At 39.0% G+C, this 22,099-nt stretch overlaps 3 protein-coding genes across 3 annotated transcripts; all 3 read right to left on the bottom strand.

The window, feature by feature from the left end:
• Nucleotides 1-2,011: 2,011 nt before the first annotated feature.
• On the bottom strand, nucleotides 2,012-7,045 carry LOC146502060 (uncharacterized). The gene is made up of 7 exons (XM_085132361.1): nucleotides 5,216-7,045; nucleotides 4,162-4,497; nucleotides 3,768-4,034; nucleotides 3,511-3,624; nucleotides 3,283-3,372; nucleotides 3,182-3,210; nucleotides 2,012-2,971 (listed from the first exon to the last, which is right to left on the bottom strand). Exons 1-7 carry the CDS (start codon nucleotides 5,268-5,270, stop codon nucleotides 2,903-2,905), a joined length of 960 nt encoding a protein of 319 aa, XP_084988487.1. The 5' UTR covers nucleotides 5,271-7,045; the 3' UTR covers nucleotides 2,012-2,902.
• Nucleotides 7,046-7,141: 96 nt separating this feature from the next.
• On the bottom strand, nucleotides 7,142-16,877 carry LOC146502059 (uncharacterized). The gene is made up of 12 exons (XM_085133318.1): nucleotides 16,680-16,877; nucleotides 16,262-16,494; nucleotides 14,640-14,742; nucleotides 14,245-14,511; nucleotides 13,995-14,093; nucleotides 13,742-13,839; nucleotides 13,444-13,462; nucleotides 9,656-9,943; nucleotides 9,427-9,487; nucleotides 8,780-8,883; nucleotides 8,671-8,696; nucleotides 7,142-8,099 (listed from the first exon to the last, which is right to left on the bottom strand). The coding sequence occupies exons 1-12, from the start codon at nucleotides 16,738-16,740 to the stop codon at nucleotides 7,953-7,955; spliced, it is 1,506 nt and encodes a 501-aa protein (XP_084989444.1). The 5' UTR covers nucleotides 16,741-16,877; the 3' UTR covers nucleotides 7,142-7,952.
• LOC146502058 (uncharacterized) lies at nucleotides 16,759-22,014 on the bottom strand. Its single transcript, XM_085132359.1, has 8 exons — nucleotides 20,073-22,014; nucleotides 19,662-19,991; nucleotides 19,302-19,541; nucleotides 18,626-18,712; nucleotides 18,496-18,524; nucleotides 18,331-18,387; nucleotides 18,167-18,235; nucleotides 16,759-17,976 (listed from the first exon to the last, which is right to left on the bottom strand). The coding sequence occupies exons 1-8, from the start codon at nucleotides 20,131-20,133 to the stop codon at nucleotides 17,836-17,838; spliced, it is 1,014 nt and encodes a 337-aa protein (XP_084988485.1). The 5' UTR covers nucleotides 20,134-22,014; the 3' UTR covers nucleotides 16,759-17,835.
• Nucleotides 22,015-22,099: the final 85 nt, after the last annotated feature.

The following is a 22,099-nucleotide window of genomic DNA, read 5'->3' as shown; positions in this document are numbered from 1 at the left end:
TTAGCGTATGTGACGATACAGAAATGCAAGCGCCAGGCACAGAATGAATAAGAGGCTTTTATGTATCTAAATCCAGATTTTAGTCTGAATTTTTGCTAACTATAATCAAAATATCTACTCTCTTATTAACCGCTGGATGTAAAATAATATATACAAAAGAAACAATTCTGAATCACATTTAGTGATTTGATTACCACCATGAGAGATCCACAATTTAGGATTCAGGCATTTGTTTTAGTTCGATATTGCAATCATTCTATGATTAGTTTACAGAACCAGCAGTTAGCAGCAATAACTTCAGCTGCTTAAATTAATTGACATTTGCAAGCATTCCTTTAAACACAGCATTTCAGTCAGGTTGAGGACTGGACTACCATGCTTTAGATTTGCTGCGGTGCTTGGGGTCATTATCGTGTTGCATGGTACAATTTAGGAGAAGCTTTAGCTGTCAGAAAGACAGCCTCACTTTGGACTCTAGAAAACTTTGGCATACAGAGGAGCTCATCGACTGCAAGGTGCCCATCTCTTGTGGCTGCAGGACGAGCTCACATCACCATCCTTGAACCAGCATGCTTGACAGTTGGTTTGAGGTGTTTGTCCTGTGTTTGGGTCCTCTTGGGGGAGCTCCTTACACTCCATCTTATGTCATGCAGAGACACATCTTCTATAATTATAACTGAGAAGATGGAAGACGATGTCATTAACTAAGAACTGATTTCTAAAATGTCATCAAGTAGCTTGCTGACTGTTGTATAAGTAGCAAATAATCCTGCTCATCTTTATTACTATTAGTACTATGAGTCGGTTTTCTTAAAAGCTTAGTTTTCTTTCACATAGCATGTGAAACCAATTTCTTGCCATTTTATGCAGGTAAACTGCACGTTACAGGTTAAAGTTGCATAATAAGGAGTTTGGTGTCACTGCAACATTGCCCCTGTTTAACATATTTTATTGAGTGTGAGAGATTATAAACAGGTGGAGTAACACCCGAATCACTTTTGGTGTCAATGGACCACAGCTTATTTTAAGTTTCAACCACAGTACGGTACGGTGTTTTCTTGCTCACATTAGTTCCTTGATTCTGATGCTTTTCCACAGAGTCACAATACGTACTTTCAAATAATATAGGATCTCTAAAACATTTTTACATTATCAGAGCTGTCCAAAACAAAGTATGTTGTGTTTTATAGAAACAATATTTATGTGCAATGTACTGTGGTATGTTGTATAATTTATGTACACCTTCTCCATCCCATTTCATCTGTCTGTTTTCTGTGTCAATTTTTTTTCTGTTTAAATGGAAACACAAAGACGTACTTTTGTTTATATTTAGTGTATAAAGTGTATATCTATTTTCTTACTGTTCTTATATCTATTTGTTTTTTTTGCACTGATGTAATTGGAGCCTCGTAGTCTCGTCTCTCTATATACTATATAGATATATATATGTATATAGCTGAAATGACAGATGTTTACTTTTTTTTTTTAACTTTGGTACAGAGCAGAATCCCTTTTGTCACAGATATGTTTATTAAAACACATTGGATGTACCTGAGTACACAAATTAGGCTTAACTAGGAAAAACAGCAGCTTAAAAAGGATTTTTGACTGAGGATAATGGTGTCAGACTTTCTTATTTTAATGCAGACATTTAAAGCTATTGCAAAGCTTGTTGACTTTGGGAATGATGCTGTTCAGCGGTGGCTGCAGTTCCCTGGGAGAGAGCCCAGGGGGCTCTTTTCCTGATGGAAGAGATGAAGCAACAACCTGTTAGTCCATCAAATGTGTGTAGTAGCACTGAGACAGAGACGAGAGTCTCAGTCTGCAGCTGTGACTTAAGGCATAATACCTGTCCGGGTTGCATGTGTAAACTTTGTGAGAAAGCCATCGCTCAGGGAAATGTGTAAAAGCTGGTGAGCCTTTAGAACAAGTGAAGCTATTGTGTGGCAATCAAAACAAAATGTGAATATTAAATCAAAATGCCTGACTTTCATAAAAATGCATTTCAATCTTGTTTCGTTTTTGTGTGTTTGAAGTCTCCTCTTTGATGTGTTGACTACGGGTGTACACTAGAAGGAAAGCCTTTCTAAAAGGGGGGAACAGCATGGGGTAATTACGGAAGCAGAAAGATGTAGAACCCAGTTAATATAGTAAAAAACAAACAAACACAAAAACAAAAAAACCTCAAAGGTGAATGAAATAAATAAAAGACAAACTAGCCACAATAAAAGTCCATTCATCCTCGATCAGCAAGCTGAAGTCACTAAAGGGTCCCAATTGGCCTTAACCAACAAGTTAAGGCCGTTAATTCTTTCCTCCAGAAAGAATTATTTATTTGATAGATTTCATTATGCTCAAATCGAGATAACAATGTGTGGTGTTAGATCAAAGCTGACTGAAGTACAGACTGGATTCTTAACAGCACTTTGACATTAATGATAAAAAGCTAATTTAGTTCTGATTAAATCAGCTCTTCCTCACACAGAGTGATAAAACTAAGCTCTAGCCTCTGCTGCTACAACAGAAAGGGAGAGGGAAAATGGCCGGTAAATTTTTGAATCGGGGAGAAAACTTTATCCTAGTTTATCAACAAAATTTCCAGGCTGTCCTCAAAGATTCTGAGACAAAACACATAAATGTTGAAAAACCATTAAAAATACTGGTCACTTCAAAAAACAAAACAAGAAGCTTTTTACAGCTGATGCAGGAAGTTATTTTTATAAAAGTCACTTTGGTTTTCAAAGTAGGAGAGTATCACAGTTTCAGTATTGTTATCCAAACTGTGACTGAAGCAAGAGCACGAGTCTCTGTTTAAAAGGTTGAGTATGAAGGTAAAAAGAAATGTACTGTGCAGCACATTGATGTGCTGATATGTGAGATCTGTCAGAAGCAGGAGGGTCGGTCAAACTTCATCAGAAGATTGGACATTTTCATAGTTCACTGCTCCATCATCAACCTCATCTTTGCACATCTGTAAAATACAGAATAATGAACGTCATTAAAACTGTAACTGCATTTTGCATTTAGCACAATCAGACTAATAAGCCGACAAAGTAAAGATTTTCTTTTATCCTGATGGGTTCTACTTGTTCATGAGCCAGAAAATACAGTTTTATCCAAAATTCAGTGTGATCGCCTATTTATTGTGTATACTTAGTCCGAAAAAAGTTAACAAACTCACCGTGTTTTCCTCCATCTGTGCTTTTTTCCCTAAAAGGACCAAGTAAGGAGTCAACTTTAGCTTCCACAAACAAAATCTTGTTCATATATGATTATTCTCACCAACTCTTATCCAGATGTTGACGATCACAACAGCAGCAATAAGTGCTGCTAAACCCAGAGCCACAATGATGAGCCTGTACAAGGACCAGCCTGGGAAGATAAAGAAAACACAAAAAGCATATTTTAAATGTATTTTTCTTTGCAAAACACACAACACAAACCTCAAACTTTTCATTCTGAAATTTAGGAAGTGGAGGAAAAATGATACAGAGGACAAGTTGGCATTACTTAATTTTCTTGAACCGTCCATGCTTTCCAACTCTTTTGTCCCCAGACCTGCTCTTGTTGTATTTTCAATTGTGATTTCCAATTTAACTGTTGTTGTTGTAATTGTTTCTTCACCTAAATGAAAAAAGAAGATTCAGTGGACCTTTCACTAATAAATTGTCTGTCAGTTAAAACTTTAAGTTGTTAAAATAAGCAGATAATGTGAAGTTACTTTCAAAATTTTATCATAATCATTAAAATCTCTCCTCCTTTCTTACCTGATGAATGAGGGCTGAAGGTAAAAAGCTGCTCTTTGTCATCTTCTGTTGTTACGTTACACTTAAAGTCAGAGTTAGATATGTGACTGTATAAAGAATTTACAAAAGTCACAGTAGCAGAGCAGGACGACTGTAATGTTTTTATGTTTGAGTAATCTCTATTCAGACCTTCACTGTAATGGATCCACTTCACTTTGTGTTCACAATGTCCATGTACCTGCACAGAGCAGGTTAAAGTCACCTGATCCCTGCTCTTCTGTTCAGTCACTGGTGAAGATAAACGCAAGAAGAATTAAAAAGTATGAATACATTTCTTTTCACTAAATGTAATGTTTCATTATGTTGCTCTAACAACACAGTTTGAACTCCAACATATTGTGGTGTAAATACTCACTGCTAACAACAGACAGATAAACCACAGCATCTGGACCTTGCTGTCTCCCTGGATTGCCTCTAAACTGTCTGCAGGTGTAACGGCCGACATCCTCAGCTGTGACCTTCTTTATAACCAGTGAGCATTCTGCTGTAACACTCAGTCTGTCTGATTTGACTGTTTCTTTAATCTGTCCAAGATTAACCAGCTCTACTGCTGTTTTTCCTCTTGAATCAGTGAAGAGCCAGGTGGTAGTGTGACAGCTGTGATGGTTTTTGATCACGTTTTCACAAGGCAAAGTGACTTTATCTCCATCTCTGACAGTGAAGGAGAGTGAAAGATCTCCACTTAGATCTCCTGAGAATATAACAGAGAAAAAAAAACAATACTTGTCTGAACGGAGACGATTTACATTCTTATTACAAAAGAACTAACAAAAAACTTGAATTGGGTTGTCAAACAAAAGCACAGCTGTCTTGGATTTCAAAATAAAGTAAAACTCAAAAGAAGAAAAAAATCTCTTACATGTTACATGTATCCTTACCTTCAAACTGAAGCACAAATATAAAAAAACACAGACCTTGTAATACATCTAGATACACGGAGAGCTTCCTTTAATTAGTGAATCATGATGTCCTCATAAAGACTTTCAGCTTTGTCTTAACAACAAGTTCAAAACAACAAGTTCAGCTGATTCGCTCCACAAAGACTCCAAAGGAGGAATATAAAAATAAATGCAGAAAGCAAACAGAGAGTGTCACAGCATAAAAGCTAAAGTAGGTAAAAGAAAATTGATGTAGAAATTACACCTAATAATTGAGACAAAACAAGAGTTTGGTGACTATTGTAACTGAACATACTTATCAATATCAGACGTCTTATTAAAAACTTCTTAATGCATCTGTTAATCTTAACAATAATCTATTCAGTAAGTTAGATGCTGATAAAGTGTTACAGTAGGAAGAGGTTTGCAAAGCTAATTAATTTTCATATCTGAAAATGTGTGTTTGAAATTTGTTGTTGAGATTAAGTAAAATAGCAAAATGGTTTTAGGTGTAAATAAAGGTTTCCTTACCTGAAAAAAGAAGCAACAGAAACAGAGAAATGTTGAATAATTTGTGTTCAATCATCACGTTTTGTTCTGGTTTTCCTTCTCATTTTGCCACATCTATAACTGGCAAACTCTGCTGTACTTGTCAAAGACACATGCCTATCTAGTTTACTTCCTGTCTCCTCCTCATTCAGGCTGTGGTTATTTTTAATGTTATGATTATTTCTTGTATTTATTTTTTTAATGTAGATCATATGAATTCCCTCAGTTTTTCAAATGTGTAGACCCCTTCTCAACCAAACTGACACTGCAATCTTACTAATTTTGGTGGAGGTAAATAAGAGTAATTTTATAGGATATTAAATAATGTGTTGTAGAGTTTTATCTCCACTAAAGCCACAGCACACTTCCTGTCCACTGCCATATATCAAAGTATGTATTTGTACCAATTGTCTTGTGCAAACTCATATTGCTTGTTCAGTGTTTATTAAACAACAGAATCCATGTTGGTGATGGTGAGCAAGACTTTGCTCTTAATGATTTAGCTTGTTTAATTCATTTTTAATTAGCAGCAGCAGAGCGGGGGAGGTGTTATCCACAGATGACCAGAATAAACATAAGTGGGAATATTTCATATTTTAGATTGCTTTACTTTCTTGCAACCTAAAAAAAATATTGAGTTTTGTTTATTTAAATATTCATTGTGATTCCTGGTTTGTATGATATTCATATTAACTTCCTGTAGTCCTTTGTGTATTTAGTTCTCAGGTCCTAGTTGCTTTGGCTGTATTCCTCCCTTAGTGTAAAAGCTAGTTCTGTTCATGTGGATGCAGTGGCAGGTTTTCACATTTTCAGTGCCACTCATCCAAGTGACTGCTTTAGTCTCATCCTTTCCCCATCCTTATAACACTGGATTTGCATAATGACTGAAACTAGAACCCCTGTTTAGCTTTCTCATTTCTTATTTTGGTATGTGTTCCATGTGTGCATTGTCTTGTGTTTTATTTCCTTTGTTCCTTTGTTTTCCTTTCCTCCAAAGTGACTTTATCTCCATCTCTGACAGTAAAGGAAAGAGAAAGATCTACTGAGAATATGCCAGAGAAGTAGAAATGTCACCATTACTTTTCAGAGTGCAGATTAATGGCATACTTAAGCTGAGAGAGTTTGAATTTGGATGTTTATTTTTTAATTTTTTGGACTGCAACAATTTTAATTTGCTTTGCTTAAAGAAACATCACTGGCATCTTATTTACATAAAGAACACTCATTTATGAAAAAATAAAATATGAAAAAAAAAGTTCTTCATTTTCTTTTGTATTTTTTTTAAACCAGCTAGTGTCTGTGTCTATTTGGTAGCTTAGTTTCTTGCAATTATTATACAGCACCCCCTTCTGGACAACAGTAATTGTTACAAAAATAAACAAAACTGGTAAAAAAATAAATGAATAAAAATAGAATGTTACATGGGGAACTTCAGCCCCCAACAAAACTGAATATACAACAGGAAAACTCACAAGCAGACAGACAGTAAGCTTAGAACAGAATGAGTGGTTACACCCACAGGAAATGAAAGGGAAACAAATACTGCCGCAACTAATCGAGTAAGCAAGTATACACTCCAGTAGAAATGTGTGTTTAAATACACAACAGGTAATGAAGGAAGGTAAACTAGATGGGAAAACAAACACTGCTGCAACTAATCAAGAAGGCAAATACAAAGGAAGTGAAATTTATTAGAAAGTGCAGGCAACAAAAATAAAACTGTAAATAAAAGAGAACAAGCCAAAAAGGACAGAACAGAAAATATAATAGAAAATATAATATATAAATCTAAATAATATAATATCCAATATAATTCCAAACTGAAAACACTGGGTTGGGTTTCCTATTATTGTATTTTGTCTATACACCCTTGTGGGGTGTATAGACACCCTTGTGGGGTATAAAAAAACCACCTAAGGTGTATTCTTCATATGTGGACACAGAGCAGTTTAATGTCACTGTGTGTGTAGCCTGTGTGTCCTTTAGATATTCTAAGCTTGCAGTGGATATTGTCTCCTTTCACTTTAACTCTCATATGTATGTGTCCTGATTTATGATCAGTCTCAGGTGTCTTGAACTGAATTTCTTCATTTAGATAAGTTCAAGCCCTTTGTGAAAAAACCTGCTCACCAGAGGGAAGGTTTGTTTTCAGTAGAGAAATGCAACCAACATAATAAAACTTTCACATTCATTCATGTAAAATTATGTTTTTCATACAGGTATGAAATCCTCCCACTTTGATGCCTGATTCCATTTAATCCTGCTATTGATGCATACAGTAATGAGACACAAATGTTTGAATGATTGTTTATGGAAAAAATGAAACTAAACTTATAAATTACTGCAGTTTTAGAAAATTTACAGGCAAATAGCAAAATAAAAACATCTATGTACATCATTTCAAAACTTTGAACAAAAGATAAAATAAAAATGAAAGCCTTTCAAATGTTACAAAACAAAATGTGTCACAAATTCTGCTTTTTAAGCACTCACACAGTTGCTTCCTCCTTTTAAACTGAGCAAACCGATTATTCTTATAGGGACGAAGCTTTTTCACAGAAGCAATGACCTGATGATTAAGTTTCCTTTTTGTTTACTCTATGGTAGCATAGAGGCTGCTGGGATCTGTGGAGGAAGCTTTCACAGTGGAGTAGGTATCTGTCTCATCACTGTCACATTTACCCCAAACCTGGAAGCACACAGAGCACAGGATGTTTCACTAGATGTAACACAACACAGTGAAAACATCATTTACTAATGCACTGATGAAGCCGGAAACATTGATCATATGCATTACTTTGTTTTCACTGTTAGCCTTGTCGGTGTAGCTGATGGAGATGTAGGAAACACCATCTTCATGATCCGCCTACACAGTAAAGAAAACATAATTACTGCCCTCTGACATGCAGGGGGATCTACACTGACCCGTCTCCGCCAACGATGTCATGTTATCGCTCAAAATGTGTTACCACTTCTTTTGGCTTAGTTTGACAGCACCAGTTCACTTCCCTTCAGTTTGAAATCTATCTCTTGCACAGTCTCATGTTGTAAAGTTAGTTTTATAATGTTGAAGAACAAATTCAAACAGCAGAAGTTGTGAGTTGGAGGTCAAGGCCTGAATAAATATATGCATTGCTTCAGTGCAACTTTCAGTTACTTGCAACATGAAAATGTGAGTATTAAAATATCTGCAACAATCATAGATAGGTAAAATGATAAAACATAAAATGCAACACAACGTTCCAACTACCAGTAGCTTATGGGGTCTGTTTATCACATAGGCTGAGGTCATTTTTGGAGTTAATAATTATAAAATCAAAGCAAAAATGAATTTTGCACCCTCTTTTTTCTTTTCTTGATCTGTTGCTGCACCAACCACTGCATCACTTCTGATCTATAGAATTAAAATGTTTAGTAAAGATTATTTTTAAACTCACATTTTCATTGGCTTGTGTTTTGTTCCCTGAAAAGAAAAGAAAAACAGGGTTACACATTTGACCAGAGAGAAGATTCAGCTTTAATATGCAATGTGGTATTTTCTCTCACCTCTCTTCAGTACAATCAGTTTCACAGCAAAGATTAAAAGTGCTGCTGAAATAACAGCCACGAGGATGTACGACCACACCAGAGCTGCACCTGAACACAAATATCTGAAGCTTTTCATTTACTGTTCAATGTCTGAGAGGTAGAAAAAATGCAAATATGACATGCATGTGACTTAACCCAAACCCCTCCCTCATTATTAGACTAGTTAGATATTCAATAATGTTTTTGAAAAAGCAAAAACAAACAAACAAAAAACCCCAGTAGGACCTGGGTTATCAGACTGTGATGGAGCTGCTGCTGTTGTTGTTTTTCTTGTTGTTATTGCTGTTGTTGCTGATGTTATTGCATTCACCCAAACAAAATATCAAATTCAGCTAATTAAAAGTTCTTTACGCACATCACAAAATAATTTTCTCATCAGAATCTCTCCTGGTTTCTTACCTGATGACTGATGGCTGAAGGTAAAAAGCTGCTCTTTGTTTTCTTTTGTTGTTACGTTACACTTAAAGTCAGAACTTGATATCTGACTATATTGAAGTTTCAGAAAAGTCACAGTAGCAGAGCAGGAAGATTGTGATGTTTTAAATTTTGAGTGATCTATGTCCAGAGCAACACTGATATGGATCCACCTCACTTTATATTTGCACCGTTCATATGTCCACACAGAGCAGTTTAAAGTCAGCTGATCAGCTTTCTTCTGTTCAGTCACTGGTGAAGATCACATGCAAGAAAAAAGCAAACAAACATTTTTTATAATAAATTTTTCATAAAAAACAAACATTTTTAAAAAAAATATATATATCTAATGTGTTAGCATATTGTTTAGTTGTTCACAGCTTGTAAATACTGGTGGTCTGGTGTGGTGTAAATACTCACCGATGACATCAGACAGATAAACCATAGCATCTGGACCTTGCTGTCTCCCTGGATTGCCTCTAAACTGTCTGCAGGTGTAACGACCGACATCCTCAGCTGTGACCTTCTTTATAACCAGTGAGAATTCTGCTGTAACACTCAGTCTGTCTGATTTTGCTTCTTCTTTGATTTGTCTATGATTAACTAGCTCTACTGCTGGTGTGCTTCTTGATTCAATGAAGAGCCAGTTGGTAGCGTTACAGTTGTGATGATTCTTCAAGAAGAGCAAAAGATCTCCACTTAGTGCTCCTGAGAACACGACAAAGAATCAAAAAAATGTTAACACTGTATGTCAGAGCGCAGATAATTTTGCATAGTTATGCACACGTGTTTGCATTTGTATCTTTTTCATTTTCACTAGTGCACTGAGCTGGAAATGTTTTTAAATCTTTCTCTTATACACATGTTGGATGTATTCTTACCAACTGAAGCACAGGTACAGCAATAAAAACACTTTAAGCTAAATAGATTTAACCATCATTGCTCTTAGTCTCTCTTTTCTCACTTTCTTCTTGAGCTTCTGAAAAATAAATGTATCAGCTTCCCTGTTATTAGTGAGGTAATACATTCATACAATTCAGAATCTGCTGAGAAGATAATAATAATGTCCTCAGTGTAAACTTTTGTAATCTCATTTATAAATGTATCTGTATTCGTACCTGTTAATTGAAGCATTAGTATCACTGATAAAAACATGTGAATCCATCTGAATTCAGCCATCATGCTTCTCGGTATTTCTCCTTCCTGTTTCTCGCACTAATGACAGTCACAGACTTTTAAGTCGTGCTCCCTGTGGTTGTTATCTCACGCTAACTGATCAGGAAGTCCTTTCTCTGACAATTTCTGTTGTTTATAAAATGGCTGGGGAACGAAACAATATTAAAGAGGTCAAAGGTCACTGCAGGCCATCAAACCCTGTAAAACTAAAATGAGCACGTAGAACAGACAGCCGAATGTTGCTCAGTGACTTGTCAAGTGATGTTTTTCTGAGAAGTGAAGGGGCAGAGTTGGTGAGAATGTAGAAGTGTTACCATCAGAAACACAGACGCTTCACACACTAAATGTCCTTTATACATTTAAACTAAGTGTAACAGCAAACTGTTCTCACAGCTGAGGGTGTTGGTTATTACACTTTCAGAAAGTTCAACATATTGTTTGTGGCTCATGCCTATGTTGTTAATAGTAAACATCCCAATCATATAATTTTCAGCTCAGACTGTCTCATTAAAACACAAACTGGAAGATTACTGTAAATTTCATTCTCTCTTTTTTTATTCGTGAAAGTAAGGCCAACAGGGTAGAAACATTAATCTGCATAGATGTGCATGTCAAGGCTAGTGAAGCGGACTCAGGCGCAGACCACTAGTTTCTTCAAACAAGAGTGGATTTATTTACAGTGACTCCCACAGGTGCAATATACATACAAAAGTGTTCGGGAAAAGGGTCGGGGTTCGGGGTCCAGGAGTGACAGGGGAAGGAGTCCAGGGTGGGGGCTTTCCATACACAGACAACAGCTCCTCTCTTCACCACCACTCGTCTTGCACACGCTCAGTCACAGTTGCTCAGGGTCCAGGGGAGATCTACACACATAGAGAGAGACAGTCAGCTTCCAGGTTCAGAAGTACTCACGAGTTCAAATTACAGGTTTGCAGGGCGACTGACGCTGATGGCTCAACGATCCAGCGACGGGTAGAGCAGACTCGCCATCTTAAGTAGTACTCTAATTCTCGTAATCAGCGGCAGGTGTGCTGATCATCCCCAGGTGCGTGGGCCAGGGGCGGGAGCCCATACTGAGCTCCGCCCCGGCAGGAGAAAGAGAGAGGGAGAGGACGAGAGAGAAAGAGAGCAGAGGCAAGAGAGGAGAATAAAGAACACAAAACATAGCGCCAGACTGCTGTCAGCTGGCGAGGTGCGGGGACCATGACAGTGCAGAGGCAACAAACTCACAGGCTCAACTGTTGTCACTTCATTGGTACATAATTTCTTCCTCATTACATCTTATTTAAGTGTCTCTTTCTAAGAACTGAAGGGGAAGTGTTTTGGTACAAATGTGGATACGACAGCACCAGCATAACTCTGCAGGTTTTAACCTCTAATGACGACCAGACACAGGTCAAAAAACCACAGAGTGTCTTTTAGACATTTTAAAGCTGCAGAAGATGAATGATTCTTTAAGTTTAAACATTTCAGTATCCAATTATGCTTTTTAGGGGAAAAGTTTACTAGAAGTGGGACATGCAAAGTATAAATTATCACCTTCTATAATGAATGAACCAGTTTACAAGAGATTTATTTTCAGTAGAGCAATGCAATCCACAGAATGAAATGTTCACACTCCCTAATGAAAGCATTGACATGAGATAGGATACACAAAGCTGCCACATAAACACTGCAGACAGACCAAATGAGTTGTTTTAGATATCACAGATGAAGTCATGCTTCCTCTAACTTCCTCAGAGGTCACTTGTCCTTGTATAGATGGAGATAAGCTTTTGGGCAGTGCTTTGAGTCTTTAAGTTATTCCTTTAAATATATTATGTAATAGGATTATCATTTGGTTGCCTTAAGTTTAGTTTAGTTATGTTTTACTTAAGTCATCTGTGTTAGTCTGTCATGTTTCTTGTCTTCTTGTTCATATTGTCAAGCTTGTGTGGCCATGTCTGGATTCCACTCTGTTTCTTGTTTTACTGTGAAAGTCCCTGTCCTATGTGCAGTGTTCCTTGTCTCGTTAGGTCTGATTTGTCCCAGCTGTGTTCCCACCTGTTCCACATCCCCTCATTATCTCTGTGTGTACTGAAGTCCTCTGTCCTACTTTGTTCAGTGTCAGGTTGTCCTTTGTCCTTTGCACCACCATGTTCCATGTATCATGTGTCACGTATCACGTTTCCACATCATGTTTTGGGTATCTTTAGTTTCCCCAGTTTAGGTTATTGTTTAGCATCACCTCTGCCTTTTGCTTTGCAATGTCTTACCAGCCTTAATAAACGTCTCGCTTTCTGTTAAGTTTGAGTTTTGTTTTAGAGTGTCTGCACTTGGGTTCACCTCCTTTATTCACACAGTCAGCTTTGCAGCCTGACTGTGACAGGCAGGTCTCAAAGTTGTGGCTGAATGGCATATTTAAATGTACTTTAAAGTCAAATAGAGAAGCTAACAGGATGGGGCAAAAATCCAATCCAAATTTACATTTGTAGTCATGAAAGCACAAACCGGTCACAGGATGCTGGGAAGGGTTGTCAAAGAGTTCAAAGGAGAGAAATGAATGAAGATAGGGTGTACTAATGGAACTGGGACAGGTAGAAGTGGTTGTTCTTAAAATAACATGAGAGTTAAAGACTGGAAACAAGACACCAAAAGTGACTGAAGTGAGAGATGCAAAACAGACTTTCTGCTTAGAATTGTTATTTATTTTAAAGATTGCATTATGTTCAAATCCATTAAAGATTACAGTGTGTGTGATTACATCATCATCAATCAAAACTCATTTGAGCGCAGACCAGATTCGACCACATACAAATGACTTTGTATCCAGGCTCAGGCTCATAAAACTAAGCTCAAAACTCTATACTAACTTTCTGCAGCTGAAAAAGAAAGAAATGAAAAATGGCTTTGAAATCTATTACCCAAGATTAAAGTGCCAACAGGAGTGTTTTGGAAATAATAGTGAGAGCATGTTTTCCAAATTCAGAAATGGTCAGCAAATGCAGATGTAAAAGAAAAATATAGGTATGTGTATTTCTTTTTACAACAACCATGCTGTACAGGAGGCCTCTGCAGAAAGAGAAAACAACATGTTAAACATGTGTTCCTATTTTTGTGGTCCAGAAAACCTCCAAAAGCTACCCCTGCCTGCTGAAAACAATATAAAGCATGTTGATGTGCTGATCAGTGAGATCTGATAGAAGCTGGAGGGTTGGTCAAACTACTTCAGTAGACTGGACTTTTTCATAGTTCACCATCTTTACACACCTGTAAAATACAAAATCATAAACCCGTGCTTCCTCAGAGCTTCATGTCAGGTTTATCAACCCTTCTTGCTTATATGTGAACATTCTCACCAGCTCTTGTCCAGATGTTGATGACCACAACAGCTGCTATAAGTGCTGCTAAACCCAGAGGCACTATGATGAGCCTGTACCAGCATGAGCCTGGAGACAAAGCATGAAAAGAATATTTTAAATGTAATTTTCTGATTGTTTTTGTTTTTTAATGTAGATGAATACAGAGGAAAAAAACTGAAATTAAAACATTTCATTCTAAAATATAGAAATATTGAAAAAAAAAGCTGAATATTGTTGATTACCTTGTAATTTTGTTGAATCATCCATGATTTCCAGCTCTTTTGTTGTGTTTCCAGTTGTAGTTTCTGATTTTATTGTTGTTGCGGTATTTGATTTCTCACCTGAATAAAATTCAGTGGACCTTTCATTAGGAAACTAAGTTCAGTCAATTACAGCTTCAAATCAATAAAATGAGCAGATATTTTAGGTAATTAGTCAGATTAATGTGAAGTTATTTTGAAAGGTTCTTCAGAATCTCTCCTGGTTTCTTACCTGATGACTGAGTGCTGAAGGTAAAAAGCTGCTCTTTTTTTTCTTCTGTTGTTACGCTACAGTTCAAGTCATAAGTTGATATATGAGTGTATGCATCATTCAGAAAAGTCACAGTAGCAGAGCAGGGAGACTCCGATGTTTTTAAATTTGAGTAATCTATATCCAGAGCTTCACTGTTATGGATCCACTTCACTTTGTGTTTACACCTTTCATATGTCCACACAGAGCAGCTTAAAGTCACCTCATCAGCTTTCTTCTGTTCAGTCACTGGTGAAGACAAAATGCAAGTGAAAGACCAAATAAGAATAAGCTTCCTTTTTTCAAAATGCAACTTGTCAACATGTTGTTCTAACAGCATGGTTTGAGCTCAAAAATATGGTGTTGCAAATACTCACTGCTAACAACAGACAGATAAACCACATCATCTGGACCTTGCTGTCCCCCTGATTTGCTTTTAAACTGTCTGCAGGTGTAACGACCAACATCCTCAGCTGTGACCTTGTGGTGGGGCGTGGTCTGCGGTGGCGTGCAGGGAGGGCGGACGCACCTGCACGGCATCCGCAATCACGCCCGCCACGTTAAAAACACGGGGACTCAGGTGTGTGGTGTGGGTGGTGTGAGGTGTTTTGTAAATAAAAATGTCTGAAAACACTGATCCTTGGACCCGCCGTGCCTTATTCCTGCCACAGTGGTGCCGAAACCCAGGAGGCGGCACGGCGGGTTCTTATCGGAGCCAGGGAGTGGAGGAGCTGGCCCAGAGGGTGGCCAAAATGGCGGCCGCCCAGCGGGAGCAGGCGGCGGAGGTGCGTCGCCAGCAGGCAGAGCAGCAGCACCAGTCCGAGCGCCACCTGCAACGGATTGGGGAGCTGGCGGCGCTGCTCTGGGCCTGGGCGCCACCCCCACAGGTGTGTACCGAGGACAGCGAAGCGGTGGAGGAGCCGCGTGGGGCACCTGAGCAGCCGGAGGTGGCAGACGAGGCGCACGGGGATCTGCGCCTGCCGGAGGAGGGGGAACAGCCGAGTGAAGGGCTGCTCCTGCCGGGAGCGGTGGACGAGCCGCTCCGACCGGAGGCGGCAGACGAGGCGCGCGAGGGTCTGCACCGGCTGGAGGAAGAGGAGTCGCGGGAGGGGCTGCCGAAGCCGCTCCCGCCAGCGCCCCAGCCAGCGCCCCAGCCAGCGGCGGACGAGCCGCTCCCGCCAGCGCCCCAGCCAGCGCCCCAGCCAGCGGCGGACGAGCCGCTCCCGCCAGCGCCCCAGCCAGCGCCCCAGCCAGCGGCGGACGAGCCGCTCCCGCCAGCGCCCCAGCCAGCGGCGGACGAGCCGCTCCCGCCAGCGCCCCAGCCAGCGCCCCAGCCAGCGGCGGACGAGCCGCTCCCGCCAGCGCTCCCGCCAGCGGAGGACGAGCCGCTCCCGCCAGCGCTCCCGCCAGCGGAGGACGAGCCGCTCCCGCCAGCGCCCCAGCCAGCGGCGGACGAGCCGCTCCAGCCGGAAGAGGTGGAGAAACCGGGAGGGGAGATGGCGGTCCCCGTGCCAGGGGAGCCTGCTCGACCTGTGCCCGAGGTCGAGGATCGAGCTGCCCCGGAGCGTCAGATGCGCCGGGAAGTGAGCCCCTCCCGGGGCCGGCGGGGTCGTGCCGGCTTGCCGGGTAGCCGGCCTCCGGACCGGTTTCGCCGCTGCTGCTGGAGGCGTGGCCGACCCCCGGACAAGGCTCGCCGCCATTGGAGGGGTGGGCGGCCTCCGCAACGGACGTTGCTCCCCCCAACCGGTGGGGTGGGGGGGGGGGGGGGAGTAGGTTCGGCCGGATGACTCCTCGGCCTCAATTGGGCGATGGGGGTGTGTGGTGGGGCGTGGTCTGCGGTGGCGTGCAGGGAGGGCGGACGCACCTGCACGGCATCCGCAATCACGCCCGCCACGTTAAAAGCACGGGGACTCAGGTGGGTGGTGTGAGGTGTTTTGTAAATAAAAATGTCTGAAAACACTGATCCTTGGACCCGCCGTGCCTTATTCCTGCCACAGACCTTCTTTATAACCAGTGAGCATTCTGCTGTAACACTCAGTCTGTCTGATTTGGCTTTTTCTTTGATCTGTCCAAGATTAACCAGCTCTACTGCTGGTGTGCCTCTTGAATCAGTGAAGAACCAGACAGTAGTGTCACAGTTGTGATGATTGTTGATCACGTTTTCACAAGGCAAAGTGACTTCATCTTCATCTCTGACAGTGAAGGAGAGCGAAAGATCTCCACTATGTACTCCTGAGAACATGACAGAATCAAAAATGTTAACACTACATTTTCCAAGAGTGCATCAAACTCAGTTTTCATTGTTCTCAGAAACACCACAGCTTTGTGTGCTAAATAAAAATGATATTACTCAAAATTAAAAAGAAGAGTTAGTTTTCAAATCCTAAGACGATGTACATTGTACAAATCATCCTTACCTCCAAACTGAAGCATGAGTACAAAGAACAGAAACATTTTTATCCATCTAAATGTAACCATTATGTCTCTCAGTCTCTCTTTTCTTCGCAGGCTTCTAAAGCATAAATGTGTCTTCTTCCTGTAGTTTTCGATCTATGACTTCCTCATTATGACTTTCAGCTTTCTTTCTCACATTTCTGCCATTATTCTTACGCAACCAGACTTACACAGCTTCCATGTTCCTCATTTATTAACAGCCAGAGTTGTTGTTAAAGCGACTCCTAAAATTAATCTCTTAGATAGTTATGTAAGGTTTGGTTGTCCTGTCCACTTTAGTTTATTTACTTCTGCAATATGAGAAACTGAATCATAATGCTCAGAGTTTACGCACACCGCCAAACCAAAAGGGCTCGTATCAGATGCCACAGACACAATTGCAATGAGATGTATGAAGCGGCACACACTTTGAAAACCATGTTTTTTCTTTTCCTTGTGTGGAGCAATAACAGTTTTCCTGCTGCGTCGAGTAGAGGGAGTAGCAGGAAATGCATCTTGAGTGGGTGAAACCCCTCTCTCCCGTTTGTCCAATTGAAAAGTGTACACAGACGAACAAATTTGCGGAATCATAAATCCCAAAGAGATGATTTTCACAAGGCACAGGGATTTAGAGGAGTGTTAATCACAGGATGTATAGCCCAATGTAAAAATGCAGTTTGTTGTTTTCCTTTGTGATTCTATATTGTTGAACACTGAATAATTAACTAATTCAGCTTTGAAACACACACTCAAACAGTTCTGAGATATAGATGTTTAAATGACTGCAAGCAGAAACAGATGATCTAACATGTGACTTTTATTATGTCTGAGGATGTTAGATTATTTCTTCCACTGCTTCACATTTTGTTATAATGAATATACAGCACCCCCTTCTGGATAAAAGGGATTGCTACAGTAATAAATTCTGAACTTTGTCAAACTGGAGACAATTTATGGATAAAACATTCTGTGCTAGAAATGTAAATGAGCAGTATAATATCCTTTATGTTAAACATGGAGAACTTAAGCCTAACAGAAACATTTTTACACAATCTGATACAAATAACAGGTTGAAAAGGGCCTGAGCGCAACCATAACCAGTGTAACGTAAGAAAGCTTATATGAGCTGTAGCTGTTTCGTCAACACGTGTCTCTCACTGGTTTGTTGACGGCAGCATAGAGGCTGCTGGGATCACTGGAGGGTGCAGCAGAAGTGATGTGACTTTTCATGGTGATGTAGGTCACTGTGTCATCATCTTCATCATCATCTTGACCCACAACCTGAAAGTGAATACACAAAAAATGAAATAAATCAACACCATAATAATGTAGGGTAAGGCAGATTTGAGAATAGTATTATAATCTTAATATTTATTCTTAACACTCAGATACCAACATTTACCTTGCTCTTTCATGGGAATTTTTATTGTTATTAACTGACATCACCTGAATAACCAATAGGACAGCTTACCTGAGCTTTACTGGTGGTGTTGTCGGTGTAGCTGATGGAGGAATAGGGAACAGCGTATTCAGATTCAGCCTGCACAGATACGACAACGTAGAGACTGCTCAGTAATGCTTAGATTCAACATATGGGAGAACAAATACAAGTGGTGAGTAAGTATTTGAGCTCACAGAGTCCTGAATGGTTCCTGGAGCAGACAGAGTCACTGCAGGGTTTAAACTGAGTTCCTGAAACAAATAAAACAGACAAAGAAGCCTCGTAAACACAGCAGACTATAATCACATCAGTGAGAAAGACTCATTACTCGTATATAACATGAAAGTGTTATAACTCACAGCATTTTCATTCATCTGTGATTTGTGTCCTAAAAAAGAGAAAAATCAATTCAAGCTTTTAGAATGAAAGTCCATCCTGGTTTCTGCAGTCTCCCTGGTGATGAAAGCTCAGTCTTGTGAAAGCTCTCACCTTTAACTCTCTTCCATATGATGCTTATGAAAGCACTCATTATGAGTACTGTTAACCCCAGTGCTACAACAATAAACTTCCACACACCTGAAGAAAAAGAAAAACATTAGACACATTATGTCTGCAGGTTCTTGTCTTTTTAAAATCCTGATGTATAAAAATCAAATGTGTTTTAATTTGGTTTTTAGGTTGTATAAAATTACTCGGTTAAGATCATTGTATTTGCTTAAAATGACCAACAAAGAAATATTGTCCTGGTTATAATGTTATTTCACTGAGAGAAATGTTTTTTTAAAAAATAAGCTTTTTTAAACGGGAACAGAAAATGAACAGCAGGCTCATTAAGCTGACTTCCCCTTTTCCTTATTTCCGTTAATACATCTCCACAGGATGTTTTCTTTTACAGCTTATTTTTGGGAACCTGCTGAAGTGAAGTAAGTGTATTGTGTATAAGAATCCAACGCTGACTGTTGGTAGGAGCAGGCTTCTGAAGTCTGTTAAATTGTGCTTCTTTTGCAGTGCTTTTCTACTTTACCTGACTTTATACAACTCGCCTTATTCACCCAATCATACAAGCACTTTTTCTATGATCATATCCCCCAAAAAATTCTTTCTTTGTTTATAACAGGATGAAGTTATTGTAAGGACTGAAATGTTTACGTATCCCTTCTCTGACCAGAAGATTGACTGAAGATAAACTCCTGCACGTTTCCACCATGTGTCACTTGGCACTTCAACATCTCAGAGTTCTTGGATGTGTAATTATGATCAGATGTTGCAAAGGTCACACTGCAGGTAGACTGTGACATCCTCAGGTCTTTGTTACCATAGAGCCACTTGACAGTGTATTTACATTCTTTATATGTGGACACAGAGCACTTCAATGTCACTGTGTCGTTATCCTTATATTCAGTTACTGTTAAAAAAAGAGAGAACAAGAATAACATTTACAGTATACTATACTATAGTTATAGTTATTGTAATGTTTCAGTTTGATGTTCTAATAATCTGAAAACATGATGATGGAAATACTCACAGTTAACAACAGACAGCTCAGCTACAGAGTCTGAACCTTCTTTTTGTCCTGATTTGTTGAACCTTCTGCAGGTGTACTGACCAACATCCTCAGCTGTGAGCTTCTTTATAACCAGAGAACATTTTGCTGTAACACTCAGTCTGTCTGATTTATTTTCGGCCCCTTGGTGAATCTTCCCGTGTTCAAACAGTGTTACTACGGCTCTATTTGATTGACTAAAGAGCCAGGTAGTTCTGTCACATTTATCTTGATCATCTGTCACATTTTCACATGACAAAGTGACCTCACCTTCATTCCTGATAATAAACTCAGAGTAGTCAGCTGCTGCTGCTGTGAAGAAAATAATAAAATCAATAATGTCAACATACTAAGTTTTTGTAATCTAATTTATAAACGTTTAAATATTCTTACCTGACAATTGAAGCATTAGTATCACTGATGAAAACATTTGAATCCACCTGAATTCAGCCATTCTCCGTCTTTCTCCTTCCTGTTTCTCACATTAAAAATTAATCTCTGAAATAGTCCTTCTTGTAGAGATGCTGTGTCCACTTCCTGTGATTTATGCTAATGTTATGCTGATAGAGAGGGCCAGGTGAAGAGGACAACTATCTGCTGTTGATGTCCAAGCTGTAACAGATAAGATGTTTTCTTTCTTGCTCTAACACATGTTGGTTCCTCATTGCATTTCTGAAATAGTTTTTCCTCTGAGAAGAAAAAAGGAAGTCTTTTGGTAGGAATGTGAGTACATCAGCAGCAGAATCTTTAGCACTTAATGATGACCAAAAAAAGAAACACAGATCGTTTCCACACTCAGTGTCCTTTAGATATTTTAAAGCTGCAGGAGACCATCTGCATTCACTTTGGACTGTAATATATAAAAAGATAATTTGTGTGGATTCTCAGGACTGTTTGATGAAATGTAACTTAAAAGGTATAATGGGCTAATGGGACAAACCTTTCACTGGAACAGCTGGTACAACATGTGGCTTTTATTATATTACTTTCACTGCAGATTAAACATCTTCACTGCTAAAATTTTAAATTTGGGCTATATGCTTTGAAATCATGGCTGGATAAACGTTCTCAAACACTCTTTAATTTTTTTGTTAATTTATATGCTTTTAAATATATAAATATTTTTTAATCAAGACAGTTACCATAACAGAGCAGGTAAAATTTATTTTTAGGAATTAAAAGCAGTACAAAACAGAACAGGAATCCCAAGATTCATTACGGGTCATACAGGAGAGTTTTTCTCATAACAATTGCGGACGAAGCGGGAGTTAATGCGGAAGAGGAACACACTTTTAAATGCAAGTAAATGAAAATCTGGTGGTACAAAAGTTACATTTTTTTAGTGGTTGTGTTGTTAGGCTTTGGGCCTTTGCTTATAATGTTTTTTTTTTTTAATTATAATAATCTAAAAATGGCCCGTTAACATTCTTGTATGGTGGGTTGGTTTTTCATGTATTGCCGCTTACACACAGTGAAGAGGAGAAAATGATCATCTCTTCTTTCTTTCTTTACCCTGAGTCAAGATTGTTCTACTTTAAGAGAGATGAGTGGATAACTGAATGGGAGACAGAAAGCCCGTCATCAGTTGCCTTTAAGGCTAGCTTCAGTTATAGCAACAGCAAATGAATGCTCTAATTCCCCTGCACAATGTTGCTGAAGTCAATAAAAATGGCAACAAGGCAAATTAATCACTGTGGAAAAAAAGGAAAAACAAATTTATACCGTTATTGGAACAAACTATGGAAAATAAAAACATTTAATGGCAGATTATTATTGCTTTTACTTACACTTATTATTTAATCTACTCCTCTGTTTACGGAGTTTATATTTTGGCCTTTATAATGGTTTGGATGTCAATACCAAACATTTAGAATCAGAAAAATAAAGTAAAATGAAATCTTACAATACAAGTTTTTTCTGCTAATTTTTTCCCCCCAATGTATTAATTTTTGCCAGATAAACCTTGTTCCTTTCCTCCTTCTTTTATTAGGTACACTTCCTTTTTCTTCATGCTTGCTTCTTTCTTGACACACATGCAACACAGCTGAGCCTGAACTGTTATGCTCATACGAAACAGACAGGCAGCGCTTATGGTGACAATTCTAGAGTCTATTAGGGTCCTTCAACCAACAAAATCCCATGTGAAGTGTGTGAAATGGTAGCTGATATTGCTACTGTTTTCAAAATACAAATATAAAATATGACAAAAATGTGATTCATGAATGAATAAGTTGTCCTAATGTAGTTATCTTAAGCAAACATTGCTTACTTGCTTGAGGCAATGAATTTGCATATATACATATACATAATATATATGTATATATATACCAAAAAAATAAATAAACAAAATACAACAATAAGTGTCATGAACCAGCTGTGTGCTAGGAGAAGACCCAAATGCAGACTCACAGAGGCAAAGA

This window comes from Neolamprologus multifasciatus, chromosome 15 (genome assembly GCF_963576455.1).
Source record: "Neolamprologus multifasciatus chromosome 15, fNeoMul1.2, whole genome shotgun sequence".
Classification (NCBI taxonomy): domain Eukaryota; kingdom Metazoa; phylum Chordata; class Actinopteri; order Cichliformes; family Cichlidae; genus Neolamprologus; species Neolamprologus multifasciatus.
This window is presented reverse-complemented; position numbering and strand designations above follow the sequence as displayed.

Bases quoted from the DNA above. Each gene is read 5' to 3' on its own strand.
- LOC146502058 (XM_085132359.1), bottom strand. From the start codon at position 20,133: ATGGCTGAATTCAGGTGGATTCAAATGTTTTCATCAGTGATACTAATG. The intron at 18,713-19,301 runs GTCAGAGAAGGG...CTTTTTCTTCAG, and splicing joins TATCTTCAGTCAATCTTCTG to GTGTGTGGAAGTTTATTGTT. The intron at 17,977-18,166 runs GTAAGCTGTCCT...ATTCACTTTCAG, and splicing joins ACACCACCAGTAAAGCTCAG to GTTGTGGGTCAAGATGATGA.
- LOC146502059 (XM_085133318.1), bottom strand. From the start codon at position 16,740: ATGGTTACATTTAGATGGATAAAAATGTTTCTGTTCTTTGTACTCATG. The intron at 14,094-14,244 runs GTAAGAAACCAG...AATTTTATTCAG, and splicing joins CTTCAGCACTCAGTCATCAG to GTGAGAAATCAAATACCGCA. The intron at 9,488-9,655 runs GTGAGTATTTAC...GATCTTCACCAG, and splicing joins TTATCTGTCTGATGTCATCG to TGACTGAACAGAAGAAAGCT.
- LOC146502060 (XM_085132361.1), bottom strand. From the start codon at position 5,270: ATGATTGAACACAAATTATTCAACATTTCTCTGTTTCTGTTGCTTCTT. The intron at 3,211-3,282 runs GTGAGAATAATC...TGGTCCTTTTAG, and splicing joins CAACATCTGGATAAGAGTTG to GGAAAAAAGCACAGATGGAG. The intron at 2,972-3,181 runs GTGAGTTTGTTA...TGTATTTTACAG, and splicing joins CACAGATGGAGGAAAACACG to ATGTGCAAAGATGAGGTTGA.